This window comes from Pithys albifrons, chromosome 9 (assembly GCF_047495875.1).
Source record: "Pithys albifrons albifrons isolate INPA30051 chromosome 9, PitAlb_v1, whole genome shotgun sequence".
NCBI lineage: Eukaryota > Metazoa > Chordata > Aves > Passeriformes > Thamnophilidae > Pithys > Pithys albifrons.
In genome coordinates this window covers 15,277,551-15,300,293 of record NC_092466.1, presented here as the reverse complement: position 1 = coordinate 15,300,293, position 22,743 = coordinate 15,277,551, and the positions used below count along the sequence as shown (strand labels likewise).

Sequence of the window (22,743 nt, the reverse complement as noted above, 5' to 3'; positions counted from 1 at the left end):
ATTCATGCAAGACCTCCCAAAAGGAGCCAACACTGCCTGGGTTTTGTGTGAGAAGCCAAAGGGCCAGTGCCTGCCGTGCAGATGGAATGGCTGCAGGGGAAACTGGGCACATGTAGCTCTCTGGGGACAGGTAGAGGGAGGCCTGGGCAGCAGGCCCCAGGAACAGAGAGGTTGCACTGTCGGTGCCACAAACATAAATTTGCCACAGCTCAGGCACCTGTGTGGGAGCACTGAAATCCCACATGGGAATTTATATCCTCTCTCCAGTGGGATGGGGTCACACTTGCAGGGTGCCAGCCCACTGCTCCGCACCTCATACACTCACTCCCCTTTGCCCTTCCCCACTTACCACACCAAACAAGTGCTGATATCAAAGAAATGTTTAATAAGCTGCAATAAAATACGGACCTTTAGAAAGCTCATAGGGTGAATATCAACAGTGAGGAAGAAAACAAGGTTGTGGGAATCCTTGAGGAGTTCAGATCTAAGTCAGGGACCTTTTACCTGGAACAAGAACACAACTTTTTCCATAGGCTAGAATGAAATAAAAGACAGGAGCACAGAGTTCACAAAATGTCAACATTTAGAGAGTCGATACATATTCAAAGTTCAAATGACCCAGCTCTTATAGCGATACATACTGATTTAAAGCAACTTAATATAATTTTATTTTTTTTATATTTACACTTTCAAAGGTTCGTCAGGTGAGGTATGTAAACATTATTTAATGGAAACTCCTCTCCACATTTCCAACCAAGAATTCACAGCAGACAGTTCATTTTCCCAACTTGTGACGCAGTACTTCCTGCTCCCTACAGCAACCAGGAATGCCGTCCCAAGCCACGGCTCTCCCAGGCACAGTCACCAGCTCCCAATTCCCACTGCTGGTCTGTACAGTTCACATTGCTTAGGCTCAAACATACAGTATCAGACAGGAGGAATTTCAGCTCAGTGTCTAAAATTCATATAGAAACAAACAGAGAAACAAAACTCTCCCAGGGAAGCAGACACAGATGAAGGAAAAACATTTGCCATCAGGGTGGAGATAATATTTAAATGTCGAGCATCTTAAGAAAAAAATTACTGTGTTGTTTCCTTTTTTCTTTTTTTACACACCTGTTTAGGGGTGAAGGAAATGTAGGGATAGTGAGGGGTCCTGCAGGGCTGGGACCCAGCAGCACTCCTTATTCCATCCCCCAAAGTCAAAGATGCATCACTGTAAAAGCATCCCTGATCCTGCTGACACTGCCCCACTGCCCACACAGACAGCTGGGCTGAGGGTCAGAGCCAGCTGCACTTCCGGGAAAAAAAAAAAAAAAGGAGGTAATAGGAAAAAAAGAAGAAAAATCTGAACCCACTTAGGAAAAAATAACTAAATTACCTCAAATCTCCTAGAAGAGAATTAAAATTGCAGAATGACAAGCAAATAAACAAACGCCCTTCTCGAGCAAGCCCTGGGATTGTAGCAGTGACAGCAGTGCACTCCCTTGGGCCACCCGTACCTGCAAAGGCAGCTGCTCACTGCAGTAATTCACTAGCACAAGTTTGCTATCAGTAACTACCTGCCCTACCCCGGCAGTTCAGGGGGACTCCTTGGGGGTGACAGCAACCCCTGCCTCCTGCATCCCTGAGGATGCTTCCTTGGGCATCCCTAGGTCAAGAGATACCCTCCATGCCATGCTTGACTGAGCCCCTGCCGGGAGCAGGGTTATTCCCACCCAGCCCTGCGCCCCAAGAGCCCCTGCCATCAAAGCAGGCATTATTACTACAAATCTTATTGCTTGCAGTGTCCCTCCGCCCTGGGGAATGGCCATCCCAGCCAGCTGTGGGAGCTCACTGCCTCCCTGGGGACCATGGCCATCAGCCAGGCCTGACATTATCATAATGAGCTGAAGAGGAAGAGTTAATGCTTCAACTTTGATGTGACATAAAACCAAACTGAACACCATCACCACCCACCCCACACCGCTCTGTCCCACCCCGTCCCATCCCCCCATGCCTTTGGTTGCGGCAGGTTGGGCAATACAGCCCCACCAACCGACACACCAGTCAGAACAAGAACCTGTGGAAAGCCCATGAAATAAATATTTAAAAAACCTATTTACAATATTAGATCTGTGAGCATGAAGTGAGAGAAAAATGCATTTTCCTGTCCCCAAAAAGTTTAAAAAGTAGGTTAGCATCCTGCCGCCTAGCACAACACTATCTTACATGGCACCTACATATAATATATATTCACATTTCATTTTAAAATTAGGTACTCTTACAAACAGAAAACATTGGCTAGCAATGCAGCCCGTGGGACCGCCTGGCCTCCAGACCCATGTCACAAATGCCGGCCGGCTGCATCCCTGCTCCTTTGGCTGCCCCAACGCTGCCAACGTGCCCTGAATCAAACCGCCAGCTCCCCTCTGCCGCCCTTCAGGGAGAGGGTGGAAGTGCTTGTGAAGGAGAGGGCTTGTCCGCGGAGAGGGGAGGAGGGAGGATGGGGACTGTGATTTCTGCTAAGCCTAGGGGTGAGCTTAATACAAACAAGAACTCCTGAGAACATCTTAGAACAGATGGATTCATTTCACAACCACCAAGCTAAAGGATGGGCCAAATGAACGCTGTGACACATGGGGGATAACACGCGTGACGTGGGGACATTGTAGCCTTGTGGTTTGCTCAAAAAAACTACTGCTACAAGAAAAGCTACAGTGGTGTTCCCTGGCTGGGGCAAGCCTACACCCATCTTGTTCCTGAGCTGTCCAGGCGTACAATCCTAGGATGCAGAACCAAGTACACCTTGGCTGGGGCTCAGCCCTCTTCCCCTGGCACGATTTCTGATGGTGGAAAGGTGAGAGCCCAACCTGGATGACCACCTACACCTCCCTGCTGCCCCAGGCACTGCCTGTGTCTATGAAAGGGTGGGAATCACAGCTTTCTCAAATATCTTCTACTGGGAATGCAGTTGTCAGGCTGAAAGTATATGAGCTGGAGAGAGAGTGTCCATCAGCAAGTTTTAAAAACAGGGTACCAGTACACTTGATTGTGTGTCTATTTCCTGGGAGGTTGCTAAGAGCTGGCAGAGCTTTCAGAAACACCAGCACTTCCAGAGGTCCCAGGAGAGCAACTGGGACATGGGCTGGGCTGCAGCTTTGCTCATCTGCACACCAGCAAAAAGCAGCATGGGCAGCCCACCAACCTGCTCAGTCCAGCACCACATGGCACCCCCACCACAGGAGGGACAGGGACGCAGAGCAGCAGGGACAATTTCATCCTGCTCTCCCAGCTCATGGACATTGATCAGTAACACAGAGGAAAGTTTGCCAGAAGCATCAGTGCCGGCTGGACGGCTCTTCAGAGAAGGTTTGCTGCAAATGTATCTCACTGACGTGCTGGCAGTTGACTACAGAAACATCACTGCACACAGCAAACACCAGCAAGCAGGACCTCACCAGGGACGAGTCAGTGATGAAAATAAACATGTGCACACCTTGAGTACACCTTTGCTTGCATGCACCCTGTCAGCAGGGAAACCCATTCCAGGGCTTGCCTTGCTAGACAAGATCCTGACAGCCACAGGTAGTAGGGGCCATCCTCGGTTCAAACTGCTCTTACTGCAGTACTCAACCCCCAAACATAGGTTTTGAGCCTGAGCTTGGCAAATGCAGCTCCTCCTGGAGGCTAATTATGATAGACATGACCATGTGAAGTGTGAAGACCCAGAGCTGCCTATGACAAGATGAGAGAGGAAAAGGTAAGCATGCAAATGACAGAGGGGGCCTGGCAGCAGAGGGATAGTGAGGACATCTCTGGAGGTGCAGAGCTAAGAAGATGCTGCTCATGGTACATGGGCAGGGGTGCATGAGGGAAACTAGTTTCAAGAATAGGATGAGAAAGTGGCCAGCAAGAACAGCCAGAGTAACAGATCTGCTTTGTGGGATGCAGCACTTGAAATCCAGAGCTAAAGAAACCTAACAGGGAGCTATGGGGTGGCCCAGGAGAGGAGGGGTGCAGTGAGGCTGCAGATCTGAGGATGGCACTGTGGTAGTGCCAGGGGGCAGCTCTGCACCACAGCACATGGAAACACACTCCATGTCCATGTGGAATAAGGTGATAAATCATGTTGCTTATTTCCTTTCATTCATTAAGCTCATCTGCAGCTCCCTGTGCATCCCTTGCAGGGCATGAAAGCCATCTTTATTTGGAATAGCCTGATTTAAAGCAGGGGCTGTGTCTCAGCAGCACACCTTGCCACTGCCTCGCTGCAGGACAAACGAGAATGAGTAGTGCATGTCATTAACAAAGAGCAATAGGTTATATACATGTGGTGCCATCTCTACTTACTTCTGTGTCTCTTGAGAACTGTTCTAGCTGAAATGTGGCTGCATGAAGAGAGGAAATAGGGAAGCAAATTGAGAAGAAAATAATGTAACATGAGAACTGATTGGGGGAAAAAAGAAAAGGAGAAAAAATTAAAATATTTGAGCACTGATAAAAAAAATGGAGCTACCCAGGCAATACCATCTTTCCAGGCAATCACCTCATAGGCAGACCCTTTAATTTGCTACCAAATTAAATTGAAATTTAATTTTCTAGCAAATTACAGCATTCCTCCTTCCTGCCTCCAAAAAACCTACTCAGAAAAGCAAGTGCAAATCACATTAAAAGCAGGTCTTGTAGTCTGCAAGACCTAACTGCTATTACTGGTGGAGAATGCACACCAGAGAGGCAGAGGACCCAAAGACAGCATCTCCAGGAGCAGTGACAGCATGGAAAGGAGCCTGGCAAGGAGCTGAGGACTTCCTCAGAGAGGAAAACCTTAATGCTTTTCTAGAGATGATGAAGACCCTTGGCACACCTTACCCCTGGGGCATCCTCCCATGGGGTAACTCAAAGGAGTACTCTTGGAAGTAATTCTGAGAACTTGACTAATGCGGCAATGTTCCCACCTCAAGGTGGGCTGGAGAGGTCATGCCCCAAATGATTCCTGCAATAACTCAGCCATAGATGATGGCTTCACCCTACCCATCCCTTGGCAAACCAGCCAGCTCTCCCTAAAAACTACTTTCAGGAATTAAATCCATCACTCAGTGCAGCAGCTGTGGGAGGAAACATTCTTGCCAGCACCTCACAAACAGCATGATGTTGAAAAGTATCACTGCAGCTTTCCTCAAAATTGTAATAAGGTGGTGTTGCTTGAAGGAAAGAAGGCAGAGAGAGAAGTTCTGAGAAGGGTTTCTTTGCCCAGCTGGGGAAAGCCCTGTAGAGGCTGCAGTACCAGAGACCAGCCCCGAGGACTGTGGAGCAGAGGGTCAGGGGGTCCCTGTTGACCAAACCCCAGACCGTCTCACAGCCCAGCTCAGCATCTCTTGCAAATCTGCTGCTCCCTGTCCCTGAAGATGCCCAAGGTGCTGCTCTGTGTCTGCCCACCTAAGCCAGGTGCCCCTGGGCTGGTCCCAGGCAGCAGGCTGAGGCAGTTGCATTTAAAGAGTTTTTGTTGAAATGAACACTCAGAATTCTATTTGCTTTTTCATTTGCTTTCTGAAGACAAGATTAACAACTCACAGCCTAGCCCAGAACCCTCTTTTAAGCCCCATCCTGACAGAAACCCCACACCCTGTACCTTTCCTCATCAAAGGCTGCAAAAATTCAGATTTACACCTACAAGGCTCAGCTCAGCTCCTGTTAGGCTCTTTGCACAGTTTGATGAGTATTACTGTTTGCACAGGACATACTGGATCTAATGTGGGAAAATCAAGGTTTGCTAAACGTCTCTGGCACCCCTCAGGGAAGGACAGAGATGCCGTTTGAATGTGATCAGAGCCTGGGAAAAGCTGCAGGCATGCTGAGTCTCAGACCTACCTTGCTCCATTCTGGAGCCCTGCAATTCCCTGCCTTCAGTATAGGAAACCTCCATCTGACCAAGTCAAAACAGCAATACAAGAGAAGGCTACAGTCTGAGACTGGAAATTCAAAAGTGTGGGAGGAATACAGCTTTCCTTGTGGCATCTCTGCTTCCTTCGATTTTGGAGCCAATGCCTGTCAGGGACACTGCCAGAAAGCTCAGTGTGCTGATTTCACCACTGCTTAAGCCAAACAGTGGGCACTGAATTGGGACAGATGCCCAGATGTTGCTTCACTCCTGCGCTACTGTGACACCTGCCATCTCCCAGCCTTGCCACACTCAAGACAACTGGTGCTGGTGAAGCCCCAGGGTGCAGGAAGGCAGTTGGGAGGCTGGAGCACAGCACCCTATCTAGATAGGCTCTCTCCATTTGCTTTCTCAAGAGTTTTATCCTAATGAGGCTCCTGCTCCCAGAAGAACAGAAGATGGAGAGCAGGATAGTCTGCATTTACCAGCAGCTAAAAATGAAGGAGAGGAGTGCTCAGCCCGTGGTGATCGGCACAGGTGCTTCAGGAGGGATGGTGAAGGATGGGGAAAGGGGGCTTTGCTGCAGGGGAACAGCATGAGGAGCAGAGGTAAGAGAGGTGCTGACACCTGGCTCAGAGGAAGAACAGCAAACCCCAGGCCCATGTGACTGCAGAGAGGCTGCCCCAGCTGGAGGACCGTAAGTACACATGGAGAAACAAAGGGAAAGACAACCTGCAAGAAAGGTACAGATTAGTCATTTAACTGCCATCAGTGTCCTTCTGCCTCACACCTCTCCTGAAACGCTTTTAAATCTTCTCTGATGGAATGTTTGACATATTTAATACATGCAGTAAAAATTAAAGTAATAGGTAATTTCATATTAATCTGTACAGGGACTGACAGGCTAGATTTAATCACTTCCTAGCTGTTCAGAGAGTTAACTTATTCTAGCACGATTCAAAGGAAAGGATTTTTTTTTAAATCAGCCATTTCAGAGTAAGAGAAAAATGTGCCACAGCCTTGTGTGCATCAATGCTGGGGAAAGGGAATACCTGTAAGACAGCCAGAGGTACTCTCTGAAGGGCATGTGAATCTCAAATACCTGATTTCATACTCTGTACTAAACAGGTACAATGAATGATTGAAAGACAATTATCTGCCTTTTACCTCCAGCCCCCAGGCTTTGGGATCTGGGGTTCAATGCCAACCATGAAAAGCAATTCCCTTTGCAGCCAATCCCTCTCCAGCCTCTGCTCCCAGGGCAGGCATCTCTTGAATTCATGGGCTACACCAGAGCCTTGCTCTCAGTAGGAAGAAGCAGCTGAGCAAGGACCAGCACAGCGGCTGTTAAAGGTCTGGCAATCCTAGAGTCCACACAGTGCCCTGGTAGGCATTGCTGCTTTCTGTGTGGGAAGAGGCTGGCATTGGGGTTCCTGCAAATGGACTCTGTGCAGGAATGTGAAAGTGAAGCTGTGGGGATGCAATGGCTGAGCAAGGTCCTTTCCTGAGCACAGACCACAGCGCTCACCTCCCAGCTGCTGATCGTCTCTGCCCAGCAGAGCCAAATGCTCTGTGCACTTCTAACACATTTTTCTCAGATGAGCCAGGCACTGTGACTCTGTTCTGTCGCTGCAGACCCCAAGCTGGCTTTTAGACATGCCACAGAGGCTTGAGGAGGAGCCCTGCAAAGGTGTCATGCAGGACAGGGCAGAGGCTTGACCACTTTAAGACTCCACAGCCAGACACAAGAAAGGACAAACCTCCTATGCCTTGCCAGTAAAAGGATGAAATGCAAATTATGGTAAAAAATAAACTTAAGCCAGTCCCTTATCCCAAACCTATTCCAAATGCAAATCCTGACTTAGGAGAGCATTAGGCAAGACATGCACAAAAGCATTAGGTGAGGGCCAGGGCTCCCCTCCCGCAGAGCACCAACATCAGAAGGCGCTGAAGCCCTTAAAAAAGGAGAGATTCAACTTTCACTGAAGAGCTGCAGAAATAACTTTGCCATCAAAGACTACAGAAATCACCACAAGGGCAGGGAAATGGGAGAAGGAGGTCTGTCCAAAAGCAGAGCGTGCCAGGACTGGTTCATCCCTGAAGCCAGCAAGAAATAAAGACAGATACAGCCCAGCACACCCGGCCAGCAGCAGTGCATGCAGCAGCCTGGTACCCAAAGCCCTCACGCATGTCCTTGGCCTGAGCAGGCCCACCCCATCCCATGGGCTGTGCAGCGGGGAGCAGGCAGCCATCAGCAGTATAAACACCAGTAGCTACTTCACACTCATATGCAGGTAACAGTCCGGGACACCAACAGCTGCTACCAACAAACCGACAAAGGACAGACTCGCCTTTCTTTCCCTCAGTGATGGGAAATGGTTTTGGTTTTGCTTTAAATGCCACTAAAAAGACAGACAGAAGGAGGACTCTGAAGGAAAGGGAAATGCTCATGTGCACCCAAAGGCTGACGAAAGCTACTTCACGTACACGAAGGTGGTTTTCTTTCTGCTACAGTACAAGTGCTTGTGCCTCAAGTATAAAATGCAAGCCTCCAAATCACACAGACAAGCTTCTTGTTTTTATTTTTAAAGTGATAAATAAGGCACTGTACTTTTAACAAAAACTGTCTGGTTCCAAGTTTAAAAAAACCCAAGGAACTTTCAAACTGCAGAAACTTCCTTCTGAACAGCAGAGCCAGACAGGCCGACCTCCTCTCTGTCTGAGACACATCTGCCGATGCCTAAAATCATGGGCGGTATCCTTAAACTGCGGATTTTTAAAGGCTTGCTACAGCTTATAAAAGCAGCTTTAGTTAATGCATGGTAAAGGGTTACTACTGTACATCAATTTTTTGTACATGGCTACCGGTTCTTCACTATTTCATGTCCAGTCGTGAGCGCTTGCTGTGTGAACAGTCCACTTTTGCCCTCAGCTTCCTCTTGCCCTGCGACACATTGTTCTCCTGCATCTTCTTCATGGACCTTGTCAGGGTCTTCCCACTGCTGTGCTTCTTGTTAGCCATCTTCTGTGACCGTGTGGAGGACTCCCCCAGGGGCTTTTGCTTTGGGGACTTGGACAGCTCCTCGTGGCTGTGGGGCAGCACAGCCCGTCTGCTCGTGTTCTCCTTGCCCTTCCGCACAGGGAGTCGCGCCTTCTCCAGCTGCCTTTTTGGGACCCTCTTCTCTTTGAAAGACATTTTTCTGGCCAGTTTATTGCTCCTCTCCATGGCAGCCTGCTTTCGGGTGGTGGGAGCTTTTGCACTGACCTCTGAGTGTTTTATTTTACTGGCTTTCTTGGCAGGCAGCTTGTCCTTGGTGGAGGAGTTGGATCGCTCCTGGGTGCTCCCACTCTCCTTCAGCATCTTCTTCTTTTTGCTGAGCTGGAGGTCGACTTTGGGCAAGGGGTCCTCCTGGGACTTGCTTTTCCCCTTCCGCCCCTTCCCTGTCCCATCCACTGATGGAGATTTAGCAGGAAAGGTGGCTGCTTTGATCTGCAAGGCCAACTTCGGTGACATCAGGGGGTTGATGCACACACTCTTCCGGCTCTGCTTGCTCTCCAGGGACAGATGGTCCCCTGGACCATCATTCCGCTTCTCCGCCTTCACCATGCGCTGCTGGGCTCTCAGCTTGCCCCGTAGGTTGGAGTACTTGCGCAGGATCCTGGTGCTTGCCTGCGTGGGCAAGCTGAGGGCAGGTTGGATGGTTTTGTCTTCGCTCAGCTCCTTGGTACTGGCATCGGTGGGAGAAGTCTGGTTGGGAATGGTGGCTTCTTCAGCCTCTGTCTTATCAATGTTCTCACGAATTTTGGCCCAAAGCTTTTGGTTCTTCAGGTTATTTCGAGCTGGGGTAGTGGCAGCAAACTTCTTGAGATGTTTTTTCAAACGTTCAGCTTGTAGTGAGCTTGGGTACAGACTGGAGGCAGAATATTTCTGCATGGGGACCTTGATGGGAGGGATCTCCCCTGGGAGACGGGTGTTGAGTTTTTTCACAATCACTAGAGATCTGGTTTCAGTTGTCTCCAGAAACCACTGGCATATGTCAGACAGCTTAAAGGCCTTCATAAATAGCATTTGGACAGGCGAAAGCTTCTGCGCTTCCAGTGAGCTTCTACTTTTCCGTGTTCTTTTCTTGCTTTTCCAAATCTCTTTCAATTTGTCAGCTTTGTTCTTTACCTTGGGGGTTGGCTGCACCTCCTTCTCCAGCTGAATCCAGCCCTTCTGGATTTTCATGTACTGAGTGTTGAACTCAGCAATGAGCTCCTGGTTCTCCTCTTCAGCACACCACTCCATGAACTTCGGTTTGCTGTCAGCCATGTCTATGTCCTCCAGTGCTGGGCAGTCATTATTCGCTGAACTACGTTCATCTCTCATTTTGGGGATTGCTTGCATAGACTCCTTCCCTGGTGTGCTCTTTTTTGCAGCATCTGTGGGTGTGGGTGCATGTCGTAAGTTGTAAAACTGCAGGGCAACCTTTTTATGCTTTGTAGTTTTTGCTGGAAGGGGCTTGCTTCCACCTCTGCTGCTGGGACACATAGGTGAATCAGTCACCAGCTCATAGTTCGCTGGCTTGCCCATATCTCTGGCACTGTCAGAGCTCTCCTTGCTCTTTGCACTGGCATTGCCTGGCTTCAAATCTACTTTCTTGGCATCATTTGCAGGAACACTGTTCTCTGGAAGGAGGAGAATGTTCTTCTTCTCAGAATCGGTCTGGACACTGATTTCTAGCATCCCATCTGGTTGACTTTGGATGCTGTTAGCAGAGGGGTCATCTTTAGAGGGATTTTCTCCCTCTGCAGCAGTCTCTTTCACTAGGATGTTTTTATAGTTTTGTCTGGTAGTGGCACCATTCTCCTCACCTGGCTGCTGCTCAGCAATACTCTCTAGAGCCTGGCCAGTGCCTGGCCCCTCGCTGGTTTTAAGCAGCACATTGGGGAAGTGCGTGGATGCTGCCCCATCCAGCTCCACTTCTCTCTTGAATCGCTTAGTGCCAGGGCTCTTGGAGGGTTTGATCTGAAGGCAAGGAAGCTGCACAGAGCTGGAAGAACCTGAGTCCTCAGCACTGCTCTCGGCAGGTGACTGGGATTGCTGGCTTCGGAGACATCGGTCCGATGCCACAAGCACTCTCCTGCTTTTCTTTCGCTTCTTCTCTAGACTGTCCTTAGAAAAGACAGAGTCTTTCCCTGCAGTGTCTGAGCTGCTGGGTTCAGGTGGCATTTCCTGTTCAACAGGCTCTTTTTCACCCGCTGTGCCATTATTCTCCACTGCCTCTCCTTCTGCGATTTTGGGGAGGGCTGTGCTGACCACCACAGCATCCTCTTGCTCAAGGGAGCTGTCATCCACCATGGCTGATGATTCAGTTTCTGGTTTAGCAGCGATGCTTTTGTTCACATCCACACACTGCAAGGTTTCAGAGGGCTCCAGGGGGCTCTCCCCGTCCATAGTGGCATGGGGCTCATCAGGAGCATGTGAACCTGGAGAGCATGGGGAAGGCTCTGCCAGACACTGCTCACAGAGCTCTGCATCCCCTGAGCCTGGAGGCTGGGCAGGATCCCTGGCACTATCATGGGCCAAAGGTGCTGTTACAGTGGAGGACTGTGAGGGGGACTTTGGCTCCAGGCTTGCATAAAGGTCTGGATCAGTTTGTATGTCAGAGCCTGGACAACCTTCCTCCCCATTGTGTGCTTTTGAGACCGTAAGGGCAGCAAAATCAGCAGCCTGCCTGCTGCCACTGCCATCCCCAGAGGAGCCCAGACTGCTGCCAACCTCCCAAGAGACAGTGCCTCCTACTCTCATCCCCCCTTCCTCAGCAGGAGGAGAGCCAGGGGGTGGGGAGCTGGCCAATCTGTCCTCTTTCTGGGGGCTGGGTGGAGCAGAGAGGGAGAAGAAAGGCATGGCTGTGGCAGCTTCCCTTGACCGCAGCGCTCGGGTATCCCGGAGCTGCATGGAGTCCAGTTCAGCTTTCTCTTTCATTTCTTGGCTGGTTGGTGCCACTTTGGCAAGGAGCCTCAGGGAAACCCTCTTCTCACCTTCCCGTCCTGCCTCTGCAGACCCCTCCACTGAGAGGACCAGGGGTGGCTTTGTACTTATGAGGGTCTCTGTTCGCAGTGCTGGGCTGCTCGCCCTCTCCTCCGCCCGGGAGCTCTTAACCAGCGTGCGGACAGTCGGGAGCTCACAGCACTCCCCGTTGAAGTAATAACCCCGCGTGCTCTTCCTCGCCGTCCTGCGGGATGACACTGCCCGTTGGCTCTCGAAATGGCACTCGGTGATGGGCTGGCTGATGTAGACCACGTCACACTGGTTGTCATAGTCATTGATTCTCAACCCCGATGCCTTCTTGCTCTTCCGAGTGGACCTAAGGGAGGCTGCTTTGGCACGGGGGTGCCCACCAGGGCTCCGGTGAGTGGCTGGTGCGGCGCCAGTGGGCAGCCAACCCTCTTTGGACTTGTCGAGCGGGCCCTTGTCAGCTGGGTGCAGGTGGCAGCCTGCCTTGCCCCTGGCCATGGCATGCAGGTGGTTTTCTTGCTTTGGCCTCGCATCTTGTTCTTTTGCGTCTAAATCCTGGTGCAAAGATGCTTTTGAGCTGCATTGCAAAGTGTTCTCTTTGTCGGCTCTGCGAGGGGGGGTCACTGCCAAGCTGGGATCCCAGGACTCTTCTGGCAGAGCCCTGAAAGAGCTCTTTTGTGACCCCAGACAGCTGTCTAAGCTGTCCTCACTGCCGTTCACATTTGCCACTTTGACTGAAATATAACCTTCCACAAGAGTCTTACCTGCTAGCTGCTCTTTATTGTCCTCACACTTTCTGACACTGGTTTCCTGCTCGTGTCCAGAAGCTTGTTGCCCTTCCAGGCATTTTGGGGTATGATGGAAATTCAAAGAGGAAGAGTTCAACGTGCTGAGGTATCCTTGGGTGGAGCTATCCTTTGGACTAGCAGAGCGAAGCCTGGTGATGGGGAGCTCACAGAAGTCCCTTCTCAAAGCAGGACTGGAGTTCTCTGCTCTGTCCAGCGACTTCAATTCCACTGGCTGCTTCAAGGCTTGTCCCATAACATAGAGGGGGCCTTCGGACCCTAACTGTCCTGGGTCCAAGGAAGAAGGGAGCTTTGATTCAGTACAAGTAGCACCCTTATCCTGATTTTCAGTGCTTTGCTGGCTACAACCAGAGCCACAAGTAGAGACCTCCATGCTCTTAGATTCAGACAACTGCTGGCCGTCAGAGTCTGGTTGTACTTCAGTGTATATGTCGTTTAGCACACGAATGAACTGCTTCTGGTGATGTGTACACAATCTGACCATAAATTTTTCCAGTGGAGACTTCGGCTGATTGTTAGAGTCTATTGCTATTGTCTCTGTTGCATCCTCACTAGGGAGACAAAGAGAGAAGCAATCAGTAACATGTCTCAGGGAATCAAAGTTCATGCTGCAAAATAACCCTTCTCCCACTCAGGCATGCTTGCCTGACCTCCAGGTGAGATCAAGCATCCTGTTTTCCCAGAGCTGGCAGGTGTCCCTTCACTCTCAGCATGCACACTTACATGTGCACATTGCTAGCAGGATACAGACTGCATTTTTGTTTGTCTCCCACTGCCAGAGCACCATAATTATACTTCTGCCTAGGACATCCCAAGGTGTAGGCACCATGTCACATGTTCAAAGCAAACCTAAAAAGAGTCAGATTTAGTATCTGCACGGCACCCAGTGTAGAAGGCCCAGCACTTCGGAAACCTACGAGGATGGCTTCACACCTCTGCATGCTCACTCTGCACTGTCAGGCCGGGTGAGAGCAAAGCAGCATCCCAACTGGGAAGACAGATGCCAGGAATCTTAAAGTACTCAGAGTCTTCAAATTCTGCTTACATCTCAGTAGCAGAAGATGGGTCTGGGACAAACTGAGCAGATTCTGAGCCTCCTCTGTAATCTGCACAGAAAATCTGGGGAGCTTCCAACCTGCAGAAGGTGCAGGCAGCAATGCACCCTGTGCACTGACCTTTGATTAGCTGCCATTTAATAAAGTGTTTCTGCAGCTGATGGGCTCTCAGTGCACAGTGGTTGTGCAGAAGGGTGGGCTTCTACAGCACAGGGTCACTGCCACTAGCTAGCGCTCAAACCCAGGCCATTATCAACTACCTGCTTGGCAGAGGCAATTAATTAGGACTTACTGGTGAAGAGGTTAAGGGATAATTACCCAGTGTTTGCATGCACTCATCATGAATGCCATGCCAGGTGCTGTTATCGAGACCATATCTGTTCCCAACGGCAGCACAGGCGATTCCCACCCAGTCCTGACCACACTGAGAGAGCCCTGTGCTTTGGCACCCACAGTGCCTGACACAGGATCTTTGCCAGCAACATCAGGTTGCTTTGCAGTAAGAGTTGCACTTTGCACCTCCTGGCCTTGTACTGGAGGAGTGAAAGTCCTTTCTCCCCCTACAGCCTTTCTCTGTCCCTTAGAGCATCAAACACCACCAACCTGAGTCAAGGGGGGCAATGCTTATCACAGGGTTCAGGAACAGGGTGGGGAAAAGCAGCTTCATCTGGAGTGGGCTTTTCCCTCCCTGTGCTGTCAGGTACAGGGCTCAACAGGTGGACATGGAGGAAGAGCCCCAGCTTAGTGGAGCCATCAGCAGAGAAATGGAGGAGGGAAAGCCAGGGACCAGAGCCGGCTGTGATCCATAGTAGCCAGCATGCCCTGGGCAGCCCTGGGCAGCCCTCACCTGTTTCTTATTTAGTACTTGCTGTCTGCTTTCTTTGAACTGACAAGCACCAGGGAGACACCTCCAGTTCCCTGCTTTCCTCATAGGGTGGGCAGGGAGAGGCACCGCTTCAGGGTCAGGACTGGCCAGGTCTCCTCTTTGCCCAGAAATGCCAGGCTGCAGCCAAGCCTGCCCTGAGCAGCTGCCAAACTGCCTTTTGCTTTCCAATTTGCCCATACATAATGTGTTTTATGCATAACGAGGCTTTGCCTCTTGATCACGGCCAGTTTCCCTAAAGGCTTCTTGGGCACCGTTTTCCCAAAAGCACCTAAAAACGCTCAGCAAGCTCAGCTTCCCAGATGTGTTCTGGCACCTCCAGAACATATTCCCGGGGTTAGAGATAAACAACATACCTCGAGACTGCTTTACTACACCCTGGCAAGAAAAACGCCCTCCGGCAACCGTCTCAACTGGTTCTACCTGGCGCTTCGATGGCTTTCAATGCCTGGGATTAGTTTAAATAAAAATACTCAGGTATAACCTGGCCCCTCTCCAGAGCCCTGCAAGGGGAGTGTTATGTCAGCCAGGATCTCTTACACAGCCCAGCTCCTCCCCTTGCCCTGCTGGATAACAAAAGGGAACAAAAAAACCTTTCAGCTCCCTAGGCTTGGAGCAGGGGGCTTTTTGACAAGGCAGAGCTCAGCATAATTTTTTTCCACCTTTGCAAAGCGGGCAGTGACACTTGCCTTACCTGCTTGCCAAAGCACAGCTCTGAAGAGCAGCAGCCATCTTCCCACGGGGAGCCTGAATTTATAATGGCAGCGGCAGAGATGGGGCTGTGCCCTGGCCCAGCCCACTGCCATGCTCCCCAGGCAGCTGCTGGAAGGGCTTACAGTGGCCAAACAACCAACTCCCTCCTTACTGGGGCACCTTCAGTGCTACACACAATGGATGTGAAGGAGGAGTCCAAGGCATAGGTGAAGTTGTTGCCCAGGTGGGTGGGAGGAACGAAAAGGCTGGGTGATACCTGGTGAGGGAGAAGGTTGTGGGTCTGTGTTTGGAATTTCTAGTATGGGAGGAGGGTCCAAAGTGGCCAGGCATGGTTCTTCCTTGCCTTTCAGCCATGCTGCCAAACACAGCCAGCTGCAGGTCACGACTGTTTTGCACCAACGTGTGGGGCTGGAAAAGACCCATGTCCTGCTTGTGTGGCAGTGGGGACCTGCATGCCCTCATCCTAAAGACTCCAGTGGCATTTCTACCTTGCCTTCACCTAGTTTCTTTCTCCAAAATGTGACTGAGGCCTTGTCACCTTATTTGCCCCGCTGTACTCCAAGGAACCAATCAGAGATATACACAGCTTGTCAAGCTGTAAATTTAAAAATCAGAGATAAATATTTTTCCTGCTTGATAAGGGAAATAAATCCATTCAGCTTTGATGCCCTTTCTCCTTAGAAGACCCATCTCACACTCAGTGACACAATACACCTGCTTCTGCAGGCACATTGTGTTCAGAGTCCTCTGGTGTCACACCACTGCAGCTCAAAGATGGGCTGCAACTTCTCGCCTTGAGCTCATCTGCTCCTTCCCCAGCCCATCCCTCTTTGGGTACAGCAGGCATCATTGCCTTTTTCTGGGTGTCTAAGGATAACCTTGGGACACAGCTCTCCCTGCCACCTATGGGCTCTAAGCGTGGCTGGGTCCCACCTCTGTCCTTCCTCTCCCTGTCCCCCCAGGTTGCTGAGCCACAGCCTGTACCTGTCCGTCCCCAGATCTCCCAGATGCAGTTCTGTGGTCCCTGAGTCTGCTAATCTGTGTGCCTTGGTACCTGTCCAGCATTTCCCACCATTCCTGTCTGTTCTGGCTATTACTATTAAATAAAACATGACCATAGACATTCTTTTAGGAGGTAGCCAATGGACTCAGGATTGTCCACATCCTCCCAACTTAAGTTTTGAAGAAGAGCTTGTTTCTTGCTCCCCTGTAACAGTAGTGCCCCACAGCTTCAGGCAGGGTTGTTTATGGACAGCACAAACTGTTGCAGAAAAACTATCTATTTGCATGGCTTATCAGAGTAGAGGAGAGGTGAGCTGGCTGCAGAGCTGAAGTGGTTTCCCAGGGAGAGATGCTGGACATTAACAGATTCCACAGCCCGGCAAAGGCACAGTGGGAACTGAAGACTGACTGGTGAACACAGAAGATGGGAACAGCAGGAAAAATTATTCTCAGGAGGCAGCCAGCCCTGTCTCTGTAGAGCCTGCCTTTTGGAGGCACAGACCAGACCCACAGAAGCTCCTGGGCTGGACAGACCAATGAGGGAGCCAGGGCTGCCGATACCACCTGCAGCCTTCTCCTTTCTGTCTGTACTCACCTCTAGGAAAGGGAGTTGGCCCAAGGCTCTCTTAGTTTTGGGTGTGCATGAGGAACGTGTTGTCTCTCTCAAGGGCTGGAAAAGTCAGAAGCCTACTGGAGATTCATGGCCAGTGAGAGGCAACTATCTGGGGGCCTTCTATGCCTATAGCCAAGCTACAAGTGCAGTCACAAACCCGTATAGGATCCTCAGAAGGATTCACTGGAGTGGGAGAGTCAGCCCACCTGTCAGTGAGCTCTCCTGCAGAGCCTGGAGATTTCAGGTCTATCCTTTCTGCCTGCCAGTCTTGAATGCTGCCTGCACAAGGCTGCAGCCACCAGGGCTCCTCTGTGCCTGTGCCCCAACACTCTGCTTCCAGACCCCACTGCATGTGTCACCCTGGGCCAGCAGAAGGCAACCCTAGCATGCCAAGTGAATCTCATCACCAGAGCCCCTCACTACCTCCCAGCCTTTCTAGCTTTCCCAGGGCAGCCCTGTTCTCTCCCCCTTCCCTGCCTGCCACAGAAGGTGTCAGAGGCATCAAGGGGCAGGAGCTGTCAGAGGCACAAGCGGAGCTGTTGCTACGCAACCCCGGTGGTGCAGCAATTAATGCTGGGGAAAACGTGCTGCGCTCTGAAGCTATTTGCATAGCTGCATGCTGCAATACATTTGTTTGCATTGTGCCTCTACTGTTTAGTGGAGTTTGAAGTCAACCCTCCCCCAGCTCTTGCTGGAGAGGGCCTAGGGCTTCCAACAAAGGCCACACAGTTGGGGATGCTGGGGCTGGGGGAAGGCAGAGGTTTGTCTGTCTGTGACACCTATAGACTGCACAGATACAGGATTTACAGTATGCAGAGGAAAAGCCAAGTTATTTGTATTTCCCTCTTTGCAGCCTGGAGAGCTTTTCCTAGCTTCTGCAGTGACCCCAGCACACTGGTGGGGTTGTCGTATCCCACCCTTCCAGTTGTACCAGGGTGACACTGTCCTGGCTCTGCTTGAGAATGCCAGAAACAAAGCCTTAGGGGCAGCCCAGCCTGACTCTGGCTCAAGAGTGTATTTGGAGTGGGGAGCAAGGAGGGGAAGAAAGAGAAGAAGAAAGAAATCAGCTGGTTCATATCAACCTACCTGAAAAGCTGGACTCTGAAAACCTGTCAATTGCCAACTGTAATCTTCTGGTTTACCCACCCGAAGTTTCTCACTATTGAACATGAAGCCTGTACCCTTTCTGGGTTTTCTTTTTTTTAGCCCTTGAACATTTGTTTGATAGATTATAAGTTTACAGATATGTTTTGTACTTGAGAGGCACAAGAAGCAGCAGCAGAACAAAAGTTCAAGGCTAAGTGTTTCTGTTCCTTTCAGACCACTCTAAGCACCAGGATTATAGTTCTGTAAAAGAAACAAAACATAGCTATAAACTTAAAAAATCCAATTTAGTGTTTTTATGAGGATGACCTCTCCCCTCTTTCTCCTGCTGCCACACAGTGGATTCTGTGCCAGTTGTCAGAGCACTGCCTTCCAGTACTTGGAACCAGAGGTACCTCTCAAGTAACCCACCAAGCTGAACGGTGTCTTGGAGACCTGACAAAAAGCTGAGATTTGAGAAACACGGATGACTAAGAAGAACGCCTAACTGGCGAGCAATGCTCTCTGTCAGCTGAACTCAAAGCATTGACCATGCCCACTGCGAGCCCAAGGTCTGAGGCAGCGTGTCTCACTGCCCTCAGCTGGCACCTCCAGCCTTCCTGGTTTCAGCCACTTGATATTTCATGGCAAGTGGAAATGCCATTTTGATGGATTGCAAAGGATGAAGGGCCTTTTAAAAGGAGCTCTGTCATTGCTGACAGCCAGGTGAGTTGACCCCACCCCCCACATGCTAAGTGTGCACTTGGAAGCGGCTGTGCTGTGGGTTGCCAAAGGTGGGCTCATTTTGCCTGTGCCAGGGGGCTGCATGAAAAGGCTTCCCCCAGCAGAAGGGGAAACAAGTTTTCTGCCAGTCCCAGTTCAGCTTACTGGAGTGGCCTGTGCAAAAGCAAACCTGCTGGGACCTGGACATGATCTGACAAGCTCAAACCCATGCTCAAACCCATCTCCACTCATGGCCATAGCACAGACCTTTGAGAGGTGGAGGTGGGGCACGCACTTCCTTCTTCTGGCACTGCCCTGGGATGCGGTGATCCCTTGCAGGGGATGGGCAAATCAGCCATGGGCATGGATAGTGTAAGTCACTGCAGCAAGATTTTCTGGAGCTCATCTCTCAAAGCCCCAATTAAAGGCTGACACTGGATGCACAAGTTTAAATGCCTGTGTTTCAATCCTCAGAAATATGCTTGGCACCTAACACTCCCCACACAGATGAATGAGTCCCTTCACACCTCTGTGGGTGCTACAGTAATTCTCTCTCACTGCACTGAAAAAAAATAGAAAAGCAGCACGCAAAGAGCAGAGGCTACACATAACAGCTAGGAAGGATAAAAAGCATTTTCTTTCCCTAAATTAAAAGCCGAAGTCGTGCAAAGCACAGCCAAAATAACTATGGAAATACTGCTGCCAGGTTCTCAAGGCCCCTGAATTTACTCCGTCCTTGGTGACGCACATGGGGATGGACTGAGCTTGTATTTCAACTGAAAAGCAGGAAGAAACAAGTTATAGATGGGTTTTGTTTGGTTGGGGGTTTTGTCAGCTGCATGTATTTGTCAAGGTATCCAGGTTGTACAATAAGCCAACTGACTTAGACAAACAACACCCATTATAGATTCAGACTTTTAACCCTTCAGAGTAGTGTCTTTTATTTATTTAATTTTTTTAATAGTTAAAAATCATTTCTCCCCACCTGTAACCAAATAAAAATCAAATAAACCAAAGTTGGTTTCACATTACAAAAACCAATAGCAGTCTCAAATAAGTTTAGCTTTTTGATATTCTTCTCATAACTTCCTCTACTCCCACCTTCCCTGAGTAACTAACCCAACCATATTCTATACCAGTTTATCATCACTTGTGATACTTCTAATACAATATTTAATGACTAATTAAAAATCTTACCACTGAGCTATTGCTTTAAAACCAAGGGAAATTTACCATGTTGGAAATATTATTCGACATACTAGCTTTCAAAGCCTTTCCAGAATTGTCCTTGCTAATTTTTCTAATTATCAAGATCATTTGGGATTTTCCCTTTAAGGAAAAAAAAATTCCATGATTGTTTCTTTCTGAGGCAGTACTCAGCATCTTCCCTGAACTAGGTGTGCTCCAAAAGTATAGACAGCACCGGAAGACCAGAATAGATAGAAAAACAGGCAGCAACAGAAGATAGATAACAAAAGCATGCAGGGCAAAAAAAAAGTTCTTACAATGATTTTCACAGCTTTGCACATTTTAAAAAAAGCAGCACCCTGTTAAGAGAAGAGAGAATGAACCACAGGGACTATGGAGTAGGGAAGGTTGCCCTGAATAGCTTTAACGGTCCCAGGTACAACTTGGGAATTCATGGTAGCTCTGGACCCAAGGTGAGGCAGGTGTATGGCCTCTCCCCTGCTCCAAGTCCATCACTCTTGGTTCCCATATGTCCTGCATCATACTGGGGACAAATCCCTCTCCACCCAACCCTCAGACTTGCACACACAGGTCAGCTGGAGCCACTGCAGCCGCAGAGCTTCAAGAGCAGGCAAACTTCCACCAAAGGTGCACTCATCTGCAGTAAATGAAGGCTTGTGAGCAGGACATGCTGTGCTGTGAGAAACCTGACCTTCACCTCCTAAGCTGCACCTACAATGAAAGGGAGAAGAAAATCCAAATGGATCGGACACCCTCCCTGCCAACATGGCTGGTCCCAGCTCCAACAGGCACGTTGCCACGCACAGCTACTGCCTATTTCTAGAAATCTTCAAGGACTTTAGTCTGCAGTTATTCAGGTTGGGTTTTTCCCACCATGGATATGAAAAACCAAATGCAGCAGCTAGGTAAAGCACTTGCTAGAGCTAACCACACTCAGCACAGCCCAGTCACCCCGTGGGAGGGGCCAGTGGAAGAGGAGAGCAGAGAGTATCTTGGGTGTAATTAAGAGACATTGGGGGATATGGCCCCATTTCAGATAACCTGGAGATTCAGATAATTGGGCCTCAGATAATCAAGGCCACACTGTTAATAGAAACAGTATCACAACTCCTAATGCCAGTGCTCCCCACATGCCAACGCTATTCCTCCTTGCACAGAAATGCCTAGTGAAATATGAATTAGAGGTTTGATACGTGTCCATATTCCCTGTCAGCTGCCGGGCTGAGCAGCAAACCCTGTTTCTGATGCACCACTTTGGTTGGCTGCTTGGGAAATAGGTTAAGGCAGAGAAGTGGATTGCAGCCCTGGGTGCCTGGGGACGAGCCTGTCTCAGAGCTGACGGGCTAGGTAAGCTCTATTTTGAAAGTGGGTTAATTTAACTGCCATTCAGCTACCATTAAATGATGTAGGTTAATTTTATAGTCAGATAACTATTAAGAAACCAAAACATGAGGCAGGAAATGTCTCTATGCATACCAGTGGGGAGAGATTTCCTCTGCACTAATGCACACCCCTCCCCTTCAGCTGAAACCTCTCATCCTTCCATTTCTGCACATCCCGCACATCATCTCTTTTTTTTTTAACCCTTGTCATTACACACTATTGTCCTTCCTCCCTCTCTTAAAAGAGCCTATTTTTCCTCTCAAAAATTCACCTTGGTAATCTGGCCCACCATTATTTTTCTCCTTTGTTTATATTGTCACACATCTCAATGCTAAGGGAAGACTAACTAATCCAAACCTCATGTGACCATAGCAAATGTCCACTTAAAAAGGCCTTATCTTCCCCCACACATCAAATATTTGTGCAGCTACATGGTAAATTGAGGTAGGGAACTACACCTTGCTTAGTATCTAACATGCCATCACCACTAATTTTCTTTAGCCAGTTTTCTTTAGGAGTATTTATCATATTTAAAGCCTCCTTGATTTTGGCAGCTTACCCTTTCTAAAGGGATGCCACAGTTAAAATGTACTGTCTCTGTATGATTTTTCCTTTCCACAGTGTAATGATAGGTATCGTTTGTTTCTTTATACTGGTGACAAAATCCATCGATTGCTGGTTTGTCATAAAGGGAAAAATAAAGTGAAAAAATTTATCAACAACAGCTTATGTTTGCAAAGGAACAGATCCTTTGGAAAAAGCAGAAGTGACTCATCACTCGTCACGCGCAGCAAGGAAGGAGCAAACATCGCAGCCCTACAGATCCCCCAAGATGCCTTCACAGATTGCCCCGCTCTGACTTCTGCATCTCCCTGGTCCCACCAGCACGAAAATGAGCCTAATCTTCCCAAAGGAAACTAAAGCGATGATGACCCATTAGCACATGCTGCCCATCAAGCACTCACGGATCTCCTCTACCACAGACATTTCTTTATTGTATTAACAGTAAGTGCACTGCGCAACCCTGAGAGCTCAGAGAAATGAACTCACGCTTAACCGCGCAGTGGTAATGATGTTGGCATTTGCACTGTGCTCTTTATGACCAGGGAAATACAGAAGGGGACCAGCCTCAGAAACTGCAGCTAAAGCACCTCTGAAAAATCCTCCTTGCAGACTGATATTCAGATGGCGATGCCACAGCCCAAAGCATGCACACTGTGGGTATTTCTGACCCACAGAAGGCTGAGTGCCAGATCCCCCACTGTTCTGCTGAGGCCTTGCTACTCTTAAAAATCTTGTGATGGAAATCCTCTTTTCCCTCATGAGCTACAAAAGAGCAGACGAAACAGCCAAAACCCAAACCACATCAACCTGCTTTTTGCCAGCAACTACTTTTGTCACTTTCATTTTA

At 49.3% G+C, this 22,743-nt stretch overlaps 1 protein-coding gene across 5 annotated transcripts in view; it reads right to left on the bottom strand.

Annotated features, from left to right (window-relative positions):
* Nucleotides 1-365: 365 nt before the first annotated feature.
* LCOR (ligand dependent nuclear receptor corepressor) overlaps nt 366-22,743 on the bottom strand; it is an 87,483-nt gene continuing 65,105 nt past the window's right edge. For all 5 annotated transcript variants that reach the window (XM_071563172.1, XM_071563174.1, XM_071563175.1 and 2 more), the window contains one exon: nt 366-13,218. In XM_071563172.1, coding sequence (XP_071419273.1) covers nt 8,736-13,218 — 4,483 coding nt within the window. In that variant the 3' untranslated portion in view covers nt 366-8,735. The remainder of the gene's footprint in view (nt 13,219-22,743) is intronic.